Here is a 20,824-nt window from a genome sequence, read left to right on the forward strand (position 1 = left end):
TCACAACCTTCCTATGACTTCATACTGTTGAGAGACTCTACTTCACTACATGTCGTATTACAACATTCATCAGATCTTGCATGCTGACTGTATGTCTCAACAATCTAGTCCTATTGTCCTTTGAAAGGGAATACAGTGACTCTTTGGACTATGAAATAATCTCCATCTTCAACACCAAGCCTAGGCGTCTATGCCTTGTGCTGTAAAACGTGAAACACACAAGAAGCCTGAATGCTGTTTATTTAGGATTTAGCCTAATGCTTTCATGCCTGCCTTTATGTGTTTGATTCCGGGTGAACCACTATATTCATACCCACCGTGATAATAGGCTATATATGATGATATCATGTCTTCATGTCTGCCTTGGTCGGCCACGTTGATGTTTACTGATTCTAATGAGCTAGTGTATTCACATCCGTTGTATTATGCATAATGATTTTCTTTTTTCATGCCTCAATGCCTACAGTAGCGTTTGCTTATTCAAAGTAAGCTATTAATTTCATACTCGCCATACAGTTCAAGATATATGTCACGAAAGCTAGGAGTGGTGGGTGTGGAGTCAGGCGCAGAGAGCAAAGCTTCCAATGTAGACGTATTTATTCAGCTGGGTCTAGCCAACTAACAGGCACAACAACCAATAAACAGTTAAGTCCCCCAAAACCAGGGAAAATAACGAACAGCAAAAATACGTATAAGCAAAACAAAAATCTACCACTGACAGAGAGGAATAAGCCCGCACAAAACCAAAACCAGCAATGTTGGAACATTGCTCCAGGGACTTGCTTCCATTCAGCCACAAGAGCATTAGAGGTAGGGCACTGATGTTGGACGAGTAGGCCTGGCTCGCAGTCGGCGTTCCAGTTCATTCCAAAGGTGTTCGATGTGGTTGAGGTTAGGGCTCTGTGCAGGCCAGTCAAGTTCTTCCACACCAATCTCAACAAACCATTTCTGTGTGGACCTCATGGTTTTATTTGGGCCCCCAAGTTTTCTGAGCAAAACATTTTTTTTTAAATGTGTGTGGAATTTTCAATGTTCGACATAAAAGACTATAAAAAACACCAGGAAATCAGCTCCAAGTGATTTTACTTGAATAAATCTGTTCCCAAGTATTCCCACACATAATAGAGAGACACAGCGTGATCGTATAGATATGTAAGCAAGTTTGAAATTATTATGTTTTAGTCAAACATATCAGTGTGGGCTTCTTGCAGTCTACAAATTATTTGCAATTATGTTCCGACCCCCCGACCATCTGCCAGCCCGCAGCTGAATCTAGTTGATGATCCCTGTTGTATACTGTAGCACTAAGATTTTCCATCATTGGAGCATGAGCCTTTACACCACTCCACCACGTCGGCTGGAGTGATGTAAAGTTCAACACCATTGGACTCTGGAGCAGTTGAAACCCGTTCTCTGGTGATGAATCATGCTTCACCATCTGGCATTTCTGATGGACGATTCTGGGTTTGGTGGATTTTAGGAGAACGCTACCTGCCCAAATGCATAGTGCCAACTGTAAAGTTGCGCATGGAGATCATAGGCTTGTGTGCGGCTGCTCGGCCATGGAAACCCACTTCATGAAGCTCCCAACTAACAGTTCTTAACAGTTCTGCTGACGTTGCTTCCAGAGGCAGTTTGGAACTCAAAAGTGAGTGTTGCAACCGAGGACAGACGATTTTTGATCCCAGACGTTTCCACTTCACAATAACAGCATTTACAGTTGCCCAGGGCAGCTCTAAAAGTAAAGAAATTTGATGAGCTAACTTGTTGGAAAGGTGGCATCCTATGACGGTGCCACGTTACTCTTCAGTAAGGCCATTCTACTGCCAATATTGTTATGGAGATTGCATGGCTGTGTGCTCGATTTTATACACCTGTCAGCAATGGGTGTGGCTGAAATAGCCGAATCCACTAGTTTGAAGGGGTGTCCACATTCTTTTGTATATATAGTGTAGGTCAATATCTTTTATGTATGCTTTCTGTCTCATTGTAGTTTCTTAAGCTGACACTGAAACTGTTGTTCCATCCCAAAAAATGTACACTTTGACGGCCCGCCTAAGAATGTTCTATACAGAAACCCCCTTGTAATTAGCTCAAATGACAGTCATTTTCTCCATATGAAATGGATAGTTTGAGATTTTGACAATGAAGCCATTTATCTACTTCCCCAGAGTCGGATGAACAGGAACAGCTAGCATGCTAACGGTTCCTGTATAATTCCAGATATTGAGCTAACGCAAGTAAGCATTGGCTCGTGAAACTACCTCTAACTTCCTTCATACTGGACCCAGAGACATAGCCTAGCATTTAAGAGTGTTTACCTAGTAACTGAAAGGTCACTGGTTTAAATCCTTGAGCTGAGTAGGTGAAAAATCTGTTGTTGTGTCCTTGATCAAGACACTTAACCCTAATTGCTCTTGTAAGTCGCTCTGGATAAGAGCGCCTGCTAAATTACTAAAATGTAATGTAAAAATTGTATACACAATGGTGTTCTGTTACAGCTAGCAATATTAATTTAAAAAAAAGGTTTCACATAAGAAATGTATTTTACATTCATGGACCCCCTGCAGTAGGCTATCTCCGCGGACACCTAGGGGGCTGCGGACCCAAGTTTGAAAACCCCCGACTTAATGTATTTAAAGACAAGTCAAAACCACAATGATTACATTGGTAGAGTTTGTTTGAATGATTCTGTGTAAGTACATCAAGTGGACCACTGACATATATATCGTTTTAGATTACTGTACATCTAACAGGTTAATTCAGGAAATCTGTTCCCAAGTATTCCCACAAATGAAAAGAGAGACATACAGTGCCTCCAGAAAGTATTCACACCCCTTTACCTTTTCCACATTTTGTTGTGTTACAGCCTGAATAAAACATTTATTAAATTGAGATTTTGTCTCAATCTCCTTGGCCCTCTCCACTCCCTCTCTTCCACAATTGTTCTCTCCCTGTCTCTTGCCCCCTCTCCCTCCTTGTCCATCTCCATCTTACTTTCTCTGTCTCCCTGTCTCTCTACCTCCTTCTTCCCCTCTTTCTTCTTTCTCCCTCACTCTGTCCCCCAGCCTCTCTCTCTTCCTCTCCATCTTGCTCATCCTGCACTCCAAGCAGGCTCTCTTCAGCTGCTCCACGGTCTCCTTTAGCCTCTGCACCTCCTTCACCATCCTCTCCAGTGGTTCTTCCTTTAAAAGTTGCATCACACTGCAGGTACTGGGTGCCACAGAATTCTATGGCACGTTATTTAAGTGTCAGCAATTGTTGACATTAATGCTAGTTAATGCTAGTTTGACCACCAGAGGGCATCTTTGAGAAGTTAAGTTAATGAAATGACATGGAGCTGTGGACCTAAGAGTCCTGTTTACTGTACAGTAGCTGTTTTAGCATAACTTATTTATTGGCATACAGACCTACTTCAATATACAGTATATCAATCAATCATTCATTCATTTGTGCATGTCATCACACAGTGTAGAAGTCATCCATGTCTTTAAATACATGCAAGCATTTTTGTTATAAAATGAAATAACAAAGGTAGCCTTGAATATTTAAACAATGAATAAACCTCAATATGTCGTCTGAAGTGATTGAGTTCAGGAATACATTTGACTGTTGCCTATGCCTTTGCCAAGGTGGCGGCAAAGGCATAGGATGGGAGGCAGGCTTAAGGTCAAGGGTAGGCAGAGTGGTCAGGCAGGCAGGCTCAGATTCAGGACAGGCAAAGGTCAAAACCAAGAGAGCGAGAAAAAGAGAGACTGGGGAAAAGTAGGAGCTGAGACAAAACGCTGGTTGACTTGATAAACAAGACTAACTGGCAACGGAAAAATAGAGGGCTTCCACACCTTAGCTGGCTGAGAGGTCTTCTTGCCTCGGTGGGCTCGGCAGGCGCTCACTCCACATCATGCTTCAGCCGGTCCATCAGGCTCCCACGCCTCAGTTGGCTCGACAGGCTCCCACGCCTCAGCCGGCTTGCCAGGCCCCCACGCCTCAGCCGGCTTGCCAGGCCCCCACGCCTCAGCCGGCTTGCCAGGCCCCCACGCCTCAGCCGGCTTGCCAGGCCCCCACGCCTCAGCCGGCTTGCCAGGCCCCCACGCCTCAGCCGGCTTGCCAGGCCCCCACGCCTCAGCCGGCTTGCCAGGCCCCCACGCCTCAGCCGGCTTGCCAGGCCCCCACGCCTCAGTCGGCTCGACAGGCCCCCACGCCTCAGTTGGCTCGACAGGCTCCCACGCCTCAGTTGGCTCGACAGGCTCCCACGCCTCAGTTGGCTCGACAGGCTCCCACGCCTCAGTTGGCTCGACAGGCTCCCACGCCTCAGCCGGTTCATCGGGCTTCTACGCCCCCAGCCGGCTTGTCCAGCGCCCATCTGGCTCGCGCAGGTGGGACGCCGGGTGGCGCCAGAGAGAATCTTGGCTTAACAAGTCCGTATAATTCACCATATTACAATACATTCACTCCATTACAATAAGCTGCCATGTCTTTAACATGAAACATATATTTTTTTAAATCATAAAAGAAATGTATTTAACCTTTATTTAACTAGGCAAGTCATGAAACAATAACTCATTTTCTCATTATTCAGTTGAGGAATGAATCTTTAATAGACGTCGGAGATGCACATCGCCAAACACTCCATAAATATGTTTTACATATGACTATGTGTAACGACAGATGCTGGGAGACAGGAAGCAAGTACAGGGAGTGAACATTTAATAAATAACGGACATGAAACAGAACACGGACAGCGTCTGGACAGGGGAAACAAAATGACATTAATGCTGACACGGGGATCAAACTGAGGAATAGACAGATAAAGAGGAGGCAATCAAGAAAGTGATGGAGTCCAAGTGAGTCCAATGAAGCGCTGATGCGGGTAATGATGGTGACAGGTGTGCGTAATGATGGGCAGCCTGGCGCCCTCGAGCACCAGAGAGGGGGAGCGGGGGCAGGCGTGACACTATGACTATCAACATGTATCCATTTTAATCATTGCGGACAGTCATCTACATTTGACATAGCTCATGAAATCCCATAGTAAAACAGAGCGGGCCTGTTCTAGATTCTCCAGGGACAAATGCATGTATTTGTATGTATGGTTGATCATGTAGGAAGCGCATCGGAATGAGAGCCTTTGGGCTACGAACGAGGTGTCAGCCAGCGCAGAGAGAAAGGCAGAGAGATAGAGGGAGAGAGTGAGAGAGGGAAATCCCCTCGGCAAGAGTCTATTGTCCTGCCGATAGCCCATCAAGGGTGGAAGGATTCTTTTGTATTCTTAAAATAACTTCAGCACAGAGAAGAGAAAGGAGCCTTAAATAATTAACAAATGCATTTGACTGTTTTTAATATTGGCCATCGAACAAAAACACAGAAGCTGGCATGATGAAAACTATGTCCATTTAGTCTGTTCTCTTTGGTCGCAATGTCATTTTTCAAAGATAAACAGCTCGTTTTTGAATGGTAACTGTGTTACGGGTGGAGTTTGGGGTGGGGTGAGGAGTGCTGGAAAGGTGTGACTCCAGGTTACAATAGGCCATAAGTATACAGCAGATCACCGATTGTCCTCACTTTGATTATGCTGTAACAACATACTGTAGCACCATGACCTGGATCTCTATTCATTTAAATGAGCAGATTAGTATGATTCAGGTAAGACCCAAATGCTGACTGTGTTGAAGTAACAATGTTTATTACAGCAACAGGGGCAGGCAAACGACAGATCAAGCAGGAAGAGGTCGATAATCCAAGGTGGTGCCAAAGGCATAGGATGGGAGGCAGGCTTAAGGTCAAGAGTAGGCAGAGTGGTCAGGCAGGCAGGCTCAGATTCAGGACAGGCAAAGGTCAAAACCAAGAGAGCGAGAAAAAGAGAGACTGGGGAAAAGTAGGAGCTGAGACAAAACGCTGGTTGACTTGACAAACAAGACTAACTGGCAACGGAAAAATAGAGGACACGGATATAAGTACCCAGTGGATAATGGGGAAGATGGGAAACAGGAGACAAAGGGCTGTGAGACATGGGTTTACATCTAGACACATGACAAGTAGGAAGTATACGGAGGGTACTGGGCAACAGAGGATGAACAGCAGAGGGGCTAATGACTCTGGAGCAGGGGGAAAAGGTCTCAGCTTCTGGGGGTGTAGCCGCGGGGCTATAGTGGTGTGCCAGCGCCCCCGGCTTAACATCCTTGGGTACCGGTCGGTGTTGTGGAAGCTAAGTGGCCCAGGCCTTACTGAACCCCTCCTGGAGGTCCTGGTACTCTGTGGGAATGGCAATTTCCATGCCCCCAGGCAATTTCCATGCCCCCAGGAAGACGTCCCGGGGCTGATTTCAGCAATGAGCGTGGTAGAATGGGCTCCAGCCCAGAATGGCATCAGTAGACCAGGCAATCGAGGGATTGTGTCGCTGGAGCCAAGAGAATCCCAATACCACAGATACCTGCGGAGACTCAATTAGCAGGAATTGGATCATCTCGCTGTGGTTCCCCGACAGACGTAGGTTGATGGGGTGGTATGGTGGGTGACCCGGCCCATAGAGCGCCCGTCCAGCACACTAACATTCATGGGAATGGAGAGGGGTTGAGTGGGGACGTCCAGCTCGGACGCCAGAGTCGATGAGTATCTGGAGAGACTTGGACTGGTTGCCCTACCGCAGGGTGGCATGGAGAGGGGGGCGAGTAGGGGGAGAAGAAAAATTATCCTTAAGACCCACCGGAGTACTCATTCCTACCAAAGAGCTAGGCCTCTTGAAGGGACAGGTTGACACATAATGACCGGCAGTACTGCAATACAGATAACTCTGGGTGTTAAGTCTGCGTACGTGTTAGGCTGGAGACAGCCTAGCCCTGCCGAGCTTCATCGGCTCAGGAAGAGGCAAATCGGCAGTCATCGGAGGCTCATGAAGGAACTCGGGTAAGCTCAAATCCTCTAGGGGACTTCCGGAGTTCATTAAATGCAAGGTGGGATCCTTGAGTGAGCGATTGGGACCACAATCAGACCTCTTCTCCCTCCTACATTCCCGTAGCCAACCATCGTTAAAGTGATGAGTGAGTCGAGATCCGTCGGTAGTTCCAAGGCTGCAAGCTCATCCTTTAATTCCCCCGATAATCCATGCAGGAACGTGTCGAACAGCACTTCCGGGTTCCAGGCCCCCCCCCGCTGCTAGCGTGCGGAAATCCACTGCATAATCGGCCACACTGAGGGAGTCCTGCTGAAGCTGGAGTAACTTCTGGGCAGCCTCTCTCCTGGACACCGGAGCCTAGAAAATGTTTTGTCCCCTCCGCCACGAATACCTCCAGACTGAGGCAGATGGCGGATTGTTGCTCCCACACCTCCGTGGCCCAGGCGAGTGCCCTCCCGGACATCTGCGCAATAATGCACGCTATCTTTGAGTGGTCCGAGGGGATCGAAGAAGGCTGCAGCTCGAAAACGAGGGAGCACTGGGAGAGAAAGGACCGTCAGGTTCTGGAATCTCCATCGTAGCGCTACGGGGAAGGTAAACGGGGTTCCCGGGAAACCTGGGTGACGGCGCTGCTAACAGCCAGGTTACTGAGGGGCTGGGACGTTACCGTCATTGTAGGCTGCCTGGTAGGCAACCCACGGAATTTGATCCTGCGATGCGGCCAATGCTAGGCCGTGACGTTTGTCCATCAGACCACGAAGCATCTCCTCGTCTCTACTAATGGTGGCTCCTTGGGAGGAGATGGCGTTGCGGAGCTGGTCCAAATCTGCTGGGTCAGTCATGGCCTGTACATACTATCAAGTTTCAGGTAAGACCCAAATGCCGACTGTGTTGAAGTAACAATGTGTATTACATTAACAGGGGCAGGCAAACAACAGATCAAGGTGGGCAGGGGTCCATAATCCAGAGTAGTAGCAAAGGCAAAGGACGGCAGGCAGGCTCAGGGTCTGTAGCAGGCAGAGTGGTCAGGCACGTGGGCTCAGAGTCAGGACAGGCAAAGGTCAAAACCAAGAAAGCGAGAAAAAGAGAGACTGGGGAAAAGCAGGAGCTGAGACAAAATGCTGGTTGACTTGGCAAACAAGACGAACTGGTAACGGACAAACAGAGAACTCAGGTGTAAGTACCTAGGGGATAATGGGGAAGATGAGCGACACCTGGAGGAGGATGGAGACAAGCACAAGGACAGGTGAAACAGATCAGGTCATGACAATTAGGGCTTTCAGGAGGAACAAAAATCTACTGGAGACATTTCAAAAATACTGTTAGATTTAGGGTTTATGTAGCTGAGATGTATGGTAGTTGAAATAAACATCTGCATTTCCAAAGAGTATTTTTATCAATATTTTATTAACGAAAAAATAAAGATGTTGATGAAAAAATACTGTACATTAAATGCTTTGTCCTACATTTTGCGGTTGTATGAGGTTTGGAGATAGAAATGTAAAACTTTAGAGTACTTAATACACTACTGTAAATAAAACGACAGCATCTACAGTGGTACAAATCTATTATTGAACTCATTAAGAGGCAGCTTCTAAATGAAAATACCTGCAGATCAATAAACTGTAGGTCTAATTAAATTTAGAGGATTGGAGGATTCTAAATTAATATCTAAGAGGCATTTTTCGTTAGGATAAATCTGGTCTGTGAGAATATCTAAGGGGCTTTTATATAATTATAATAGAGGGTTAATAATAATAATAATAATAATAATTGTTGGATAACAGATCGGCTCTCGGAAGTCATTAAGAGGCTTCAATATGCTTTAAATGCTCCAGGACCACTGACAGGTTTTTTGCCTGATGCAGGACTCTAGTGCCAGAGAAGAGAGACTCTCAGACTGAAAACACCTCCATTAACACCTCCACAGATAGATCAGCGTTCTAACTCCACCTTGATAGCGTGGTTTAATGACAGAATGCCACTATCTACCACTAACTTTTAACGAAAGCTCCACTGTACACACAATACCCCATAATGTCAAAGTGGGATTTTGTTTTCAAAATTTGTACAAATTAATTAAAAATGAAAAGCTGAAATGTTTTGAGTCAATAAGTATTCGACCCCTTTGTAAGTTCTGGAGTAAAGATTCTGCTTAATAAATTGCACGGACTCACTCTTTGTGCAATAATAGTGGTCAACATGACTTTCGAATGACAACATTCACATTTTAGCAGACACTCTTATCCAAAGCAACCAGGACTAAGTGCCTTGCTCAAGAGCACATCAACATATATTTCACCTAGTCAACTTGGGGATTTGAACTAGCAACATTTCAGTTTCTGGCCCGACACATTTTACCACTAGGCTACCTCATCTCTATACCCCACACATACAGATAATTGTAAGGTCCCTCAGTCGAGCATTGAATTTCAAACAGATTCAACCACAAAGACTAGGGAGGTTTTCCAATCCCTCACAAAGGAGAGATGGGTAAAAAAAAACATTTTTAAACAGACACTGAATATCCCTTTCAGCATGGTGAAGTTATTAATTACACTTTGGATAGTGTATCAATAGAACCCGTCACTATAACGATACAGGTGTCCTTCCTATGTCAGTTGCCGGAGAGGAAGGAAACTGCTCAGGGATTTCACCATGAGGCCAATGGTGACTTTAAAACAGTTACAGAGTTTAATGGCTGTGATAGGAGAAAACTGAGCATTGATCAACAACATTGTAGTTACTCCAAAATACTAACCTTATTGACAGAGCAAAAAGAAGGAAGCCTATAAAGAATAGAACATTTTCCAAAACATGCATCATTTTTGCTAAAAGGCACTAATGTCATATTGCAAAGAAAATGTGGCAAAGTAATTAACTTTTTGTCCTGAATACAAAGTTTGGGGCAAATCTAATATAACACATTACTGACTACCACTCTCCATATTTTCAAGCATAGTGGTGACTGTATCATGTTATGGGTATGCTTGTAATCGTTAAGGACTGGGGAGTTTTTCAGGATAAAAAGTAAACTATATTGAGCTAAGCACAGGCAAAATCCTAGAGGCAATCCTGGTTCAGTCTGCTTTCCACCAGACACACCAGAGATATCTACTGCAGCCCTCATCCGCCACATGCAACACCCGTTCTGCCAGTCACATTCTGTTAAAGGTCCCCAAAGCACACACATCCCTGGGTTGCTCGTCTTTTCAGTTCGCTGCAGCTAGCAACTGGAACGAGATGCAACAAACACTCAAACGGGACAGTTTTATCTCAATCTCTTCATTCAAAGACTCAATCATGGACACTCTTACTGACAGTTGTGGCTGCTTTGCGTGATGTATTGTTGTCTCTACCTTCTAGCCCTTTGTGCTGTTGTCTGTGCCCAATAATGTTTGTACCATGTTTTGTACTGCTACCATTTTGTGTTGCTACCATGTTCTTGTCATGTTGTGTTGCTACCATGCTGTGTTGTCATGTGTTGCTGCCTTGCTATGTTGTTGTCTTAGGTATCTATTTATGTAGTGTTGTCTCTCTTGTTGTGGTATGTGTTTTGTCCTATATTTATATGTTATTTTTATTTTTTTAAACCCAGCCCCAGTCCCCGCAGGAGGTCTTTTGCCTTTTGGTAGGTCGTCGCTGTAAATAAGAATATGTTCTTAACTGACTTGCCTAGTTAAATAAAGGTTAAATAAAATAAATAAATTAAAAAACACTGAAAGATGAATTCACCTTTCCGCAGGACAATAACCTAAAACACAAGGCTAAATCTACACTGGAGTTACTTACTAAGAAGACAGTGATTGTTCCTGAATGGCCGAGTTACAATTGTGGCTTAAAATCTACTTGAAAACCTATGGTAAGTCCTGAAAAAGTTTATTTAGCAAGGATCAACAATCGAGCTTGAAGAGTTTTCAAAATAATAATAGGCAAATGTGGCACCTGGAAAGCTCTTAGAGACTTTTTAAAAAACCTTTATTTAACTAGGCAAGTCAGTTACGAACAAATTCTTATTTTCAATGACAGCCTACCAGGGAACAGTGGGTTAACTGACTTGTTCAGATGCAGAACAACAGATTTTTACCTTGTCAGCTCGGGGATTCAATCTTGCAACCTTTCAGTTACAAGTCCAACGCTCTTACTGCTAGGCAACCTGCCACCCCTTACCCAGAAAGATTCTCAACTGTAATCACTGCCAAAGGTTCTTGTACAAAGTATTGACTCAGCGGTGTGAATACTTATTTAAATGAGATATTTATATTTTTAATTTTCAATTAATTTGCATAAATGTCTAAAAACATGTTTTCAATTTGTCACTATGGGGTGTTGTGTGTAGATGGATTCAGGCTGTAACACAACAAAATGTGGAATAAGTCTTATATTTATGAAGGCACTGTACATTTCACAATGCCATAGACTCTCAATATCCCAAGCATTCATACATTTAAAAGGAATAACGTGCCAGAAAAGAATGCTTTCAGTCATTTCTAGGGCTGTCAGAGTTAATCAGTTAACTGTTTGTAATTTTTGTGCACAAATGATTTTTAATTGTGATTAATCGTATTGTCTGAAAGCGTTCATAATACACTGAAAACATCCAAAATACACAATATATTCAACTAAAAACAACACTGTAATGTCAAAACAGGTTGACATTGCGGTTAAAGAAAGTGTGCTTCATCTGTTTACCTGGATTCTACTTACCATTAGTTTGGGAAAAAATCAAGATGTCAATATTTTTGTCATGCTTTTTGTATCAATTGTTTTAAAAATATGGCTCAATTTGAGCAAATTCAGAATTTGCAATAAATCGCAATTTATCACAGTAAATCCAGCGATGAACTCAATTGCATTTTTGTATCATTTGACAGCCATAGTAATTTCATTATCTGTTGTAATTATACCCCGACTGTTTTATTTGGACCATTTTCCATTTTTGTCTGGTGATCTCTGGACCCAGCTGAATCAAATTATTTCCTTTTCTTTAGTTTTTCTTGTCTCTTTGTTGCCTGTTTGGCCTGGTGAGCATGCAGCACAGTCACAGCTTCATCCACCTTGGAGCGGAGACACTCTGGAGACTCCAGCATGTAGAGCAGCTCAGAGTTGTCAATCTCCAGCAACATGCCAGTGATCTTTCCTGCCAGACTGGGGTGCATGTTCTGGATGAGCGGGTAGAGGCGTTGACCTAGCATTTCCTTCTGTTCCTGAGGAGGAGCAGCAGCCAGCTTGGAGACAGTCAGAGGCTCCTGGTCCTGCACATGGACAGCAGGCTGCTGCTTAACAACCTGGGGAAGTGTAGGAATGTATGAAGGCTTGCGCACTCCTGCAGCATACTTGTACTGAGGCATGTGCACTGGGGTTACAGCAGGTGCAACCTGGGCGGCCATGCGATGAGGGGTCACCATGTGAGACACATTGGGCCTCACAGTGCTGCAGGTCGCTTGCATGTTCTGAAAATATTGTTGATGGGTTATCCAGCGAGGGCTGGGTCTCTGCCATGCCAATTGGTTGGAATTGTAATAAGAAGTATGTGGAATGGCATCCATGAAGTAGTCAGAGGGAGGTGCTAAGGGAGAGATGCACTGATTGATTTAAGTCAGCTTGATAATTGGTGTTTTGACAGTTATTTAAATCACAGGTTTATGTATCCATTCCTCAGTAACCCAGAAGATTGAAATGAAAGTCCCCATAATAAAATGTGGGTGCATTTAATAATCTGTTATTATTTGGCAATTACACACCAGACCACCAGGGGCAGACAGATGGTGGTGGTAAACACACATCAGGTGTTCTATAAAGACAGATGTTTGAACCTATGGTGAGTGTGGATGGTGGGAGAGCTCACTGTTCTTACCACAATCAAAACAACACAAATGAATGCAAGAAAATGCAAGAAACCCCAAACAAGATACAAAGGATTACTACAGTCAACTCTATGGTTCAACATTCATTCAAGGTAACCACTGCTGCTCATTTTGAGGCATGTAAAAAACAAGTCTATTTGATACTTCTCACCTACCTTCCCATGACAGTTTGGCAATTTCTTTCTTGCAGATATCCTCTAGTTGTTCTGTCACCTCAGATACAAAATTCTTCACAAAATGAAAAGATATGTGTGGATTGACAGATATGCTGGGTAAGGCATCAGATCCAGGAGGGACACAGAGAGACTGAAAACTCTGCAGGGAGAAACAGGTTGAAAAACAGAAATGTGGAGATGTTTTATCTAAAGTTTACAAGTTCTTTTAGATTTTTTTGCTGATATAGACAGACTGACGTCACCTGGAAGAAATGGATGTGATCCTCTGTGTGTGAAAGCTGCTCCAGCTCAGCATCTCTCCTCCTCAGCTCAGCTATCTCCTGCTCCAGCTGCTCCAGCTGCCTTTTAGCCCGACTCACTTCAGCATTTTCCTGGGCTGTTATCTGCTGCTTCACCTCAGAGTTCCTTCTTTCAATGGAACAGATCAGCTCAGTAAAAATCCTCTCACTGTCCTCCACCGCTACCTGTGCAGAGAGCTGTTAGAACACACAAAGAGAATGAGGGTCCATTTCATTCAGCCCAGGATAGACTATAAGGACTTTTCTTACCAGCATTCCATTGACAGCCAACATCTAAAACTGATCCTTACCTTAACCCTAACCTTACACCAAACCCTTTACCCTGACCCTAACATAATTTTAACCAATTCTAAAATGAAATATTGGTTTGCTGGTCATGTTAATATACATTTAATTTAAATATAGATGGCCCTAAAACTCACCTTCAGAGAGACCACAGCCTGTCTCAGCTCCTGCATCTCCTTCTCTTTCTGCTGGATTCTCTGCTGGGATTTCTGCTGATTCTCTACCAACTGTTTCTGCAGAGAATGGTGACAAGACTTTGTAAAGGCTCCTTCCATGATGTTTATGTGAAATAGGATAGTCCTTCAAACCACTGAGACGCAGAGATGCAGCCAAAAGAAGGAGATATGTTTAAATATAATACAATAATGATTGCATTTTGTGACGTGTCAAAGTATTATTGTTATTATTATTACTTATGAGAGTCACCAAATTACTGCAACAATATAATCAGGCAATTTTGTTCAAGTACTTTGACATCTCCGGGCGTTGGATGTTTTTCTTGCTCTTCCAGTTATATCACCTTTGACATAAAACACTTCCATTTGATATGAGGTACATCAACAATATGTTGTAAAGAGATTAACAAGTGTCTAAATGCAGATCTATGATGTTTAACAGTGGAGTTGTCATCCTTACCTGTTTCTCAGTCCTTTCTGCTGCAGCTGTATCATGGCCTTTATGTTCGTTCATTGTACACAGATAACAGATACACTGCTGATCGGTACGGCAGTAAACCTCCAGTGGTTTGTCATGATGAGAGCAGATCTTCTCCTCTAGTTGTGTGGAGGCTTTGACCAGCTTGTGCTTCTGAAAGGCAGGGGATTCAAAGTGAGGCTGGAGGTGAGTCTCACAGTAAGATGCCAGACACACCAGGCAAGACTTGACAGCTTTGAGTTTCCTCCTAGTGCAGAAATCACACTCCACATCTCTAGGTCCAGCATAACAGAGAACTGGAGGAGCAGATTTTAATCCTGTCTTCTTCTGTTTCTCCATTAATTCAACCAATAAGATGTTTTTCCTCAAAACAGGTCTTGGGATGAAGCTTTCCATGCACAGTGGACAGCTGTAGACACCTTTCAGATCTTCCTGATCCCAGCAGCCCTTAATACAGCCCATACAGTAACTGTGTCCACAGGCAGTAGTCACTGGATCCTTCAGTACATCCAGACAGATTGAACAGCAGAAGGGATCCTTACCCAAAGTTGCCTCTGCCATGTTGATACACACACTGACTGACTGAACAGTTGTGGACAAGCATTGGGGTGTTGTCTGTCTGCTTACTTTCATTTCTCTGAAAATGTTTGTGACTTCCTGGTTCTGCCTGTCTAACCACATTGAGGGTTTGTTTGGCTAATGGCCAAAATATAGTCATAGATTGTAATTTATGTTTTATTGAACCTTTATTTAACTAGGCAAGTCAGTTAAGAACAAATTCTCATTTACAATGACAGCCTACCAAAAGGCAAAAGGCCTCCGTCGGGGACTGGAGCTGGGACAAAAAATATATATATATATATACTGTAGAACAAAACACACATCATGACAAGAGAGACAACACAACACTACACAAAGAGAGACCTAAGACAACAACATACATAGCATGGCATGAACACATGACAACACATCATGGTAGCAACACAACATGACAAAAACAAGGTAGCAACACAACAGGGCAGTAGCACAGGGCAGTAGCACAGGGTACAAAGATTATTGGGCACAGACAACAGCACAAAGGGCAAGAAGGTAGAGACAACAATGGTAGGCCTACTGAATGGAAGGAGACCATTAAAACATGTTATTTATGAAATTACATTATTCCATATACAGAAATATTTAATTAGAAAATCAACATTCTCTCTGGGGTACTTGGGGATAAGTAACAGACTAGATTGAAATCACTGAACAACAAATCTAAGTTTTAGATGTATCATTTTAATCCAGTAGGTGGCAGAAAAGTTTAAAGTAGAAATTCGACTTGAATGTCTTTTCTCTCCAAGAAAAGGAGTACTCAACAACCCGAGAGCCGGAGGAAATGAAAGGAAAATGTAGAAAGAACAGTGTTCTCTTTACTATGGTTTTACTTTTACAGTCATTCTCTCACCTCAAGGACGAAAGGATCATGTGAGAAAAATATAGGCTAAGAAATAAAGTAATCTTTAAAGATTTAAATTAATAAAAAGTACTAATAAAATCGATGGAACAATGTATGGTAACGATTGACTCAACGCCTTGATTTGATAATGAATTAATTAATGAATTATATTATTATCAATGTTATTATGATGGGTTTAGTTTAAACAGCGTTTATTTAGTTTAAGCTAAAAAAAATAAAAGGCAGCCTCTAAGAATAGTCTAAATCAAGATTACTTTTCGATGTTCGAGTTTAATCAATAAAATGCTTAATTCGTTAAACGGTTTAGTAGGCCTATTTATGAGTCGGTGAATGGACAGGGACAGGCTATGTTGTGCAACATGAAACCAAAAGTCACAATTTTGAAATAAATCGATTTAAAAATACATATAATTAAAATAGTCTTATTTTTGAACGATAACTGGTAAATTCGGGGATTCTCATCAAATCGCATAGGCCCACTGTATTCAGAGGACAATACTCCACCTCCACATCATTATTAATGCACATGGCCCGCCTGCACATCTACCAGCAGCGGTAGAGCACGAGGGGTGACCAGCCGGCTGCGTCTATTCTATAATGTATGGTTTGGACAATGGGTGCGCGTGGACAGATTTCAACGCAACTTTAGAGGTTGAAAAGGTTTGAAATCCAAACCGCTCCTCTCTGACGAACTCAGCTCGGATCAACTGAAAGGGTGAGATCTCTTTTTCAAAGTAGGCCTCTATGTCTGTCTGTGTAATTATCAACAGCAGGTGAATGGGAGAAAATTGGAGTATGGAGGATGTTCACCGGCTGTAGGTTTATATATTGAGGGGATGTGAGCCCCGATCTACAGTTCGAGCGGGACCTTTCAGTGACAGCGCCCCATTTCGAGCAACGGGAGGGAACATGGTTATGGAGGAAGATTCATACCACACCCGATGGACAGCACAGGTTGTATAAAATGTGTCTCTGAGCTGAAATGGCTTGGATAAAAAGGAAAGCATGAAGCTCTTTGCTTGGGCTAAATAAAAGGTTTTGTGTTGTTTATAAATAGATTGTTTTAAGTATAGACTATAGGCCTATCCTAAAAGTGGAAAGGCAAAGAACTTGTGTGTGGAAAACTAGATTAACACAAACTAATTATTTACCTACATCACATTTTTTCTAAAGCCTCCACGTCAATATGGGGATGAAGGTGAACGGCCGTGGAGGGTAAACGCTTACTGCATGGCATGGAGTGGGCCTAGGCTAGAGAATAGATATCCTCATCCACGAGAAAGAACTGTTGCACTGGTTCACTATCCGCCATATGAGGAGCGTCATTCGATGCTGCCGCAGTGTGAGCGCAGGAGCTGCATGCGCACTCAACAAGCCCTAAAAAACGGAGAAATCTGTGCGAACGCTTTAGAGGCTAAGGACATTAATAGTATAATGAACATTTAATGCTCGTAACAGTAGGCCTATAGCCAATACACTTAAAAAACGATAATACAATCAAATATAATCTAAAATTATTAGTATTGTCACCATCAGCAATCTTAATAGGCTATGTTCGCAATATCCGTCAAGTGACACACGGCACGGGACTACTGTACACGCCGCACGCGCTAAAGAGTTCCGTGACACTGATGAACTGTTCACCAGCAGCAGGAGGAGAGGGATGAGGGCAGCATGGATTACTCCCTCTCCACTGGGTTAAGATGCTTACCAACTAATTACCTTTCCATCTGAAAATCCCCGGCCACGCAGCCCCAACAGACCGAGTGCTGGGAGAGATGAAGAGATAGAGGGACGGGGAGGCCGGTGGTGGAAAGAGGAGAGGATGGGTGTTTGTGTTTCTTTTTTCATTTCAGGATGAGGATGCTGTCCTTTGGGTGATGTGGCCTTCGTTCAGGTATGGAGCTATTCCTCGAAGAGGGGGAGGTAGGGAGAGAGGGGTGAGTAAAGGGAAGAAAACAGTCCTTGACTAGACAAAGTTGTATAGACAAAGTTATATAAGCTTTATACACGGTATTATTTTTACGTAGGTAAAGTGCGGTTTAATAATTTCGTTTCATGATTATGTAGAGTTATTGCGCAGTGCGCTTTATGGAATGTAATTTCAGTCACTGCATTTTAAAAGAGAAAACGAGAGGCCTATTTTTCATTACAAAAATAATACAACTTGGCATTTGGTTCGAAATTAATGTTTTCTATGCGGTGTTGATTCAAGTGCATAAATGTTTTATAGGCTATTGCATGTTAACTGTGTCATTGCAGCCTGAGGCCTAATACAATTAGCAAATAAAAACTAGTAGCTTCGCCTTCTAAAAAATGTGTTTTATTCAAATTGTAATTGTATTTAACCTTAAAAGATATAATTTCCTCCTACAATGCAGTTGAATCAAATACAATTACTTAGCACTCTAAGTAGCCTAATTACAATTCGTTCAGGTTTGCTACTTATGCGTTATAGATCATTTATTTGTAGGCCTACAAAAATCATGTAATCACTTTTAGTCCACATGAAAGTTAAAGCAGTGACCTCGCGGGTTAAACTGTAACAAAATGTATCAAGGTCATACCTGGACAGCTATGGGCCTTAACTACCCTCTTGGTGAACCCTCTCGTTCTTCAAGGGTTTGTATTTCTAAAACGTTCCTAAAATAACAGGTGGAGGAGCGTAGACTGCATAATCATCACAGACAAATGCGATTATCCACCAGCATCGAGGGCATTCTAAAGAAAGGTGAACGTCGCTCCCGCACGCAACAAGGCCTGTGGCTAACCTACTCTCCAAATCGTATTCCTGCCTATGGGATTGGGCGACTGAATAATAAAAAAGTAACAGACTGTTTTCTGAAGAAATTTAAACGAAGCCTATAACCTTATATGTATTATTGCTGCTATATCCTATTTATTCGTTTAATTGAGGCTTTTTGATTTGCATATAGGCAACCGAAATTGAACGGTTAGGCGGATAGGGTTGTAACGTTTTTATAACGTTATAAATGAGCATTTGCTTTCCCTAATAGAAAAGGCCTATAATACCAGTGAAACGTCTGTTGCTAACCATTTTCAGGGGCATTCCTCTCACCATTGCAAAGGGCCCACTCAACTTGCTTAATGACAGAGGTCTCTCTCTCTCTTTCTCTCTCTCTCAACCAACGTTGCTCTTTAGGTCTATTGACGATTTCTCCCAGAAGCGGGAAGAGGAGCTCTGGGACCCATTTGGAGCATCTCAAAAAATCACTTAGTGCATCATTCCACATGGCTGTGATCAATCTTCGAGCTGGGTAGTGGGTCTGCATGGCACAGAGATGAATGTCTGCCCCTTTCTCCATGTCCCGATAAGGGATGTTTGTTGTAACCTGTTTGTTTTAACCCGATGGACAGAAGGCATGTGCAACGCAGCCCATGAGGACATGGATATAAGAAACTTGTTGCAGATTTTAAGATTTTAAGTGTTAGTATTGAAGACATGGCTAATGCTGTGTTGAACGACATGTTGGAACACATTCTGTTAGAACACATATAGAATAATTATTCTCTGTGTAGTGTGGAGTAAGGTCTGGTGTTTTAGTCATGCATTTCATTCAAGCTCTGCCTTTCTGCCCTGTCCATTCCCCTTTTGTGGATCAGAAACAAGGTAGAATATGTAAGCAATAATTTGACTTGAGTTTCTATCATATTTCTCTGACCTATCCAAGTTCACAGGGGCGGGCGGCCTGTCCATCTGGCATTTTGGGTAATGCCAGATGGGCTGGTCAATTTTTAGCCCAGTTGGACTGTCTAACTTGTGCCCCTCAAGGAACAAAATGGGCTGGTGTGGGGGCCTCAAAGAAAAAACAGAGTGGCTGTGGCTCTGGATCTTCTGTAACCCGACTTTCTGTTTCTAAAAATAATACGTAGATTTCTGCATATGCGGGATCCACTAGCCTACCTCCTTTCAGCTGTTGTTCAGTAATAATGGGAAGTTCTTACCGACTCAGATCTTTTTGACTCAGTCAAAAGAATGAATCAAGTTCATTCCATTCATTTGATTCAGTAATGCCCAGAGCATGCAGGACCCCTACCGGCGAATGATGAACTAAAAGCTCGAAGGAATCATGATTGCACAAGTCTCTCATTCACCATAGGAGGCTTATTGGAGCTGCCATTTGTGACTGAAACGTATAAAACTGTGCTTCATACAATGTACATTTGTGATTGCTAAGCATACAAATACGATTAATTATCGATACATTTGAAACAAGGTCTTGTTGCAGCCGCAGCCGGACTAGATTGTGTGAACGACTCTTGGCGGAATGCTTGACTGCCGCGAGGGAGATCAGCAAGATATTGTTTACGAACTGCAGCAGCCCACCAAAACAATTTTTATCGAGTGTTGGGCAGAGTCAGGCTGTGTATGTTTTGATTCTACAAAGCTGTGTCCATCGAAAAACATTCAATAATCAAATCATTGCATTAATTCTCGCAGAATGCGATCACCTATCAGTTCTAAACATGGTATTTCCTTTTCTGCTGCCTGTATTTTTCTGTGCTGACATGATAGACAGTTGGTAGACGCGTATTAATCCTACTTTAGAATTTTTTTGTGGCCAGCAGGTCAAAAGAACGACTAAAATGAACGAGTCACTCGGAAAAACGAATCGTGACTCTCGAGTCAGTTAAAAGAGTTGTTCAAAAAGAACGAATGGTTCACAAACTGCACATCACTACTGCTCAGTGCTCAGTCACTCCGTGACGCCACTGCCACTTGCACACAAGACAGGTAGTCAATAGCAATTTAATGGTTTAAAAAATAAATAATTATGATCATTGCAAACATAGGCTAAACAGGAGGGAGACTGCAGTGCTGGTAAAATGGCAGCATAGCTATAAAGATTACATCCCCACTCAAAATGCTAATTGTTTTGCCCCAATGCAATGTCTTGCTTTTACTATGGCAATATCAGTTACAGAGAAGGTTGTAGCCTTCATATATATTTTTGGAACACTCATTCAAATTGCAGTTGTTCAGAAATATGAGGCAGAGACATAAGGCTGGTTGACAGTTGGTCGATCGACATGTCTGTAAACAGTTATCGCAGTGACATCATGAACATTCTATTGTCATCCGACATCAAACTTGTTGTCGTCGTTATGAGTATAAAAGTATAAACATAAAATGACAACCTGTGCATAACATCAGCATTCTGGTGTTCCAG

At 42.9% G+C, this 20,824-nt stretch overlaps 1 protein-coding gene and 1 long non-coding RNA gene across 4 annotated transcripts; one reads left to right on the forward strand and one right to left on the reverse strand.

Annotated features, from left to right (window-relative positions):
- Positions 1 to 11,260: 11,260 nt before the first annotated feature.
- Positions 11,261 to 14,806, reverse strand: LOC112245278 (polyadenylate-binding protein 1A). Of its 3 annotated transcripts, XM_042323223.1 has the most exons (6): positions 14,716 to 14,805; positions 14,156 to 14,326; positions 13,657 to 13,752; positions 13,178 to 13,411; positions 12,915 to 13,074; positions 11,261 to 12,461 (listed from the first exon to the last, which is right to left on the reverse strand). In XM_042323223.1, exons 2-6 carry the CDS (start codon positions 14,207 to 14,209, stop codon positions 11,866 to 11,868), a joined length of 1,140 nt encoding a protein of 379 aa, XP_042179157.1. In that variant the 5' UTR covers positions 14,210 to 14,326; positions 14,716 to 14,805; the 3' UTR covers positions 11,261 to 11,865. The 3 variants fall into 3 exon arrangements, with proteins under 3 accessions (XP_042179157.1, XP_042179155.1, XP_042179156.1); XM_042323221.1 differs by having other exon boundaries at positions 12,056 to 12,180; positions 14,156 to 14,806; XM_042323222.1 differs by lacking the exon at positions 11,261 to 12,461 and having other exon boundaries at positions 12,907 to 13,074; positions 14,156 to 14,806.
- A 1,882-nt stretch (positions 14,807 to 16,688) lies between these two features.
- Positions 16,689 to 19,537, forward strand: LOC112245349. Its single transcript, XR_002952715.2, has 2 exons — positions 16,689 to 17,529; positions 18,796 to 19,537. It is a non-coding gene; the product is annotated as an uncharacterized LOC112245349 (long non-coding RNA).
- The last annotated feature ends 1,287 nt before the right edge of the window (positions 19,538 to 20,824 follow it).

The sequence above is a fragment of the Oncorhynchus tshawytscha genome, linkage group LG06, assembly GCF_018296145.1.
Source record: "Oncorhynchus tshawytscha isolate Ot180627B linkage group LG06, Otsh_v2.0, whole genome shotgun sequence".
In the NCBI taxonomy this organism is placed as follows: Eukaryota; Metazoa; Chordata; class Actinopteri; order Salmoniformes; family Salmonidae; genus Oncorhynchus; species Oncorhynchus tshawytscha.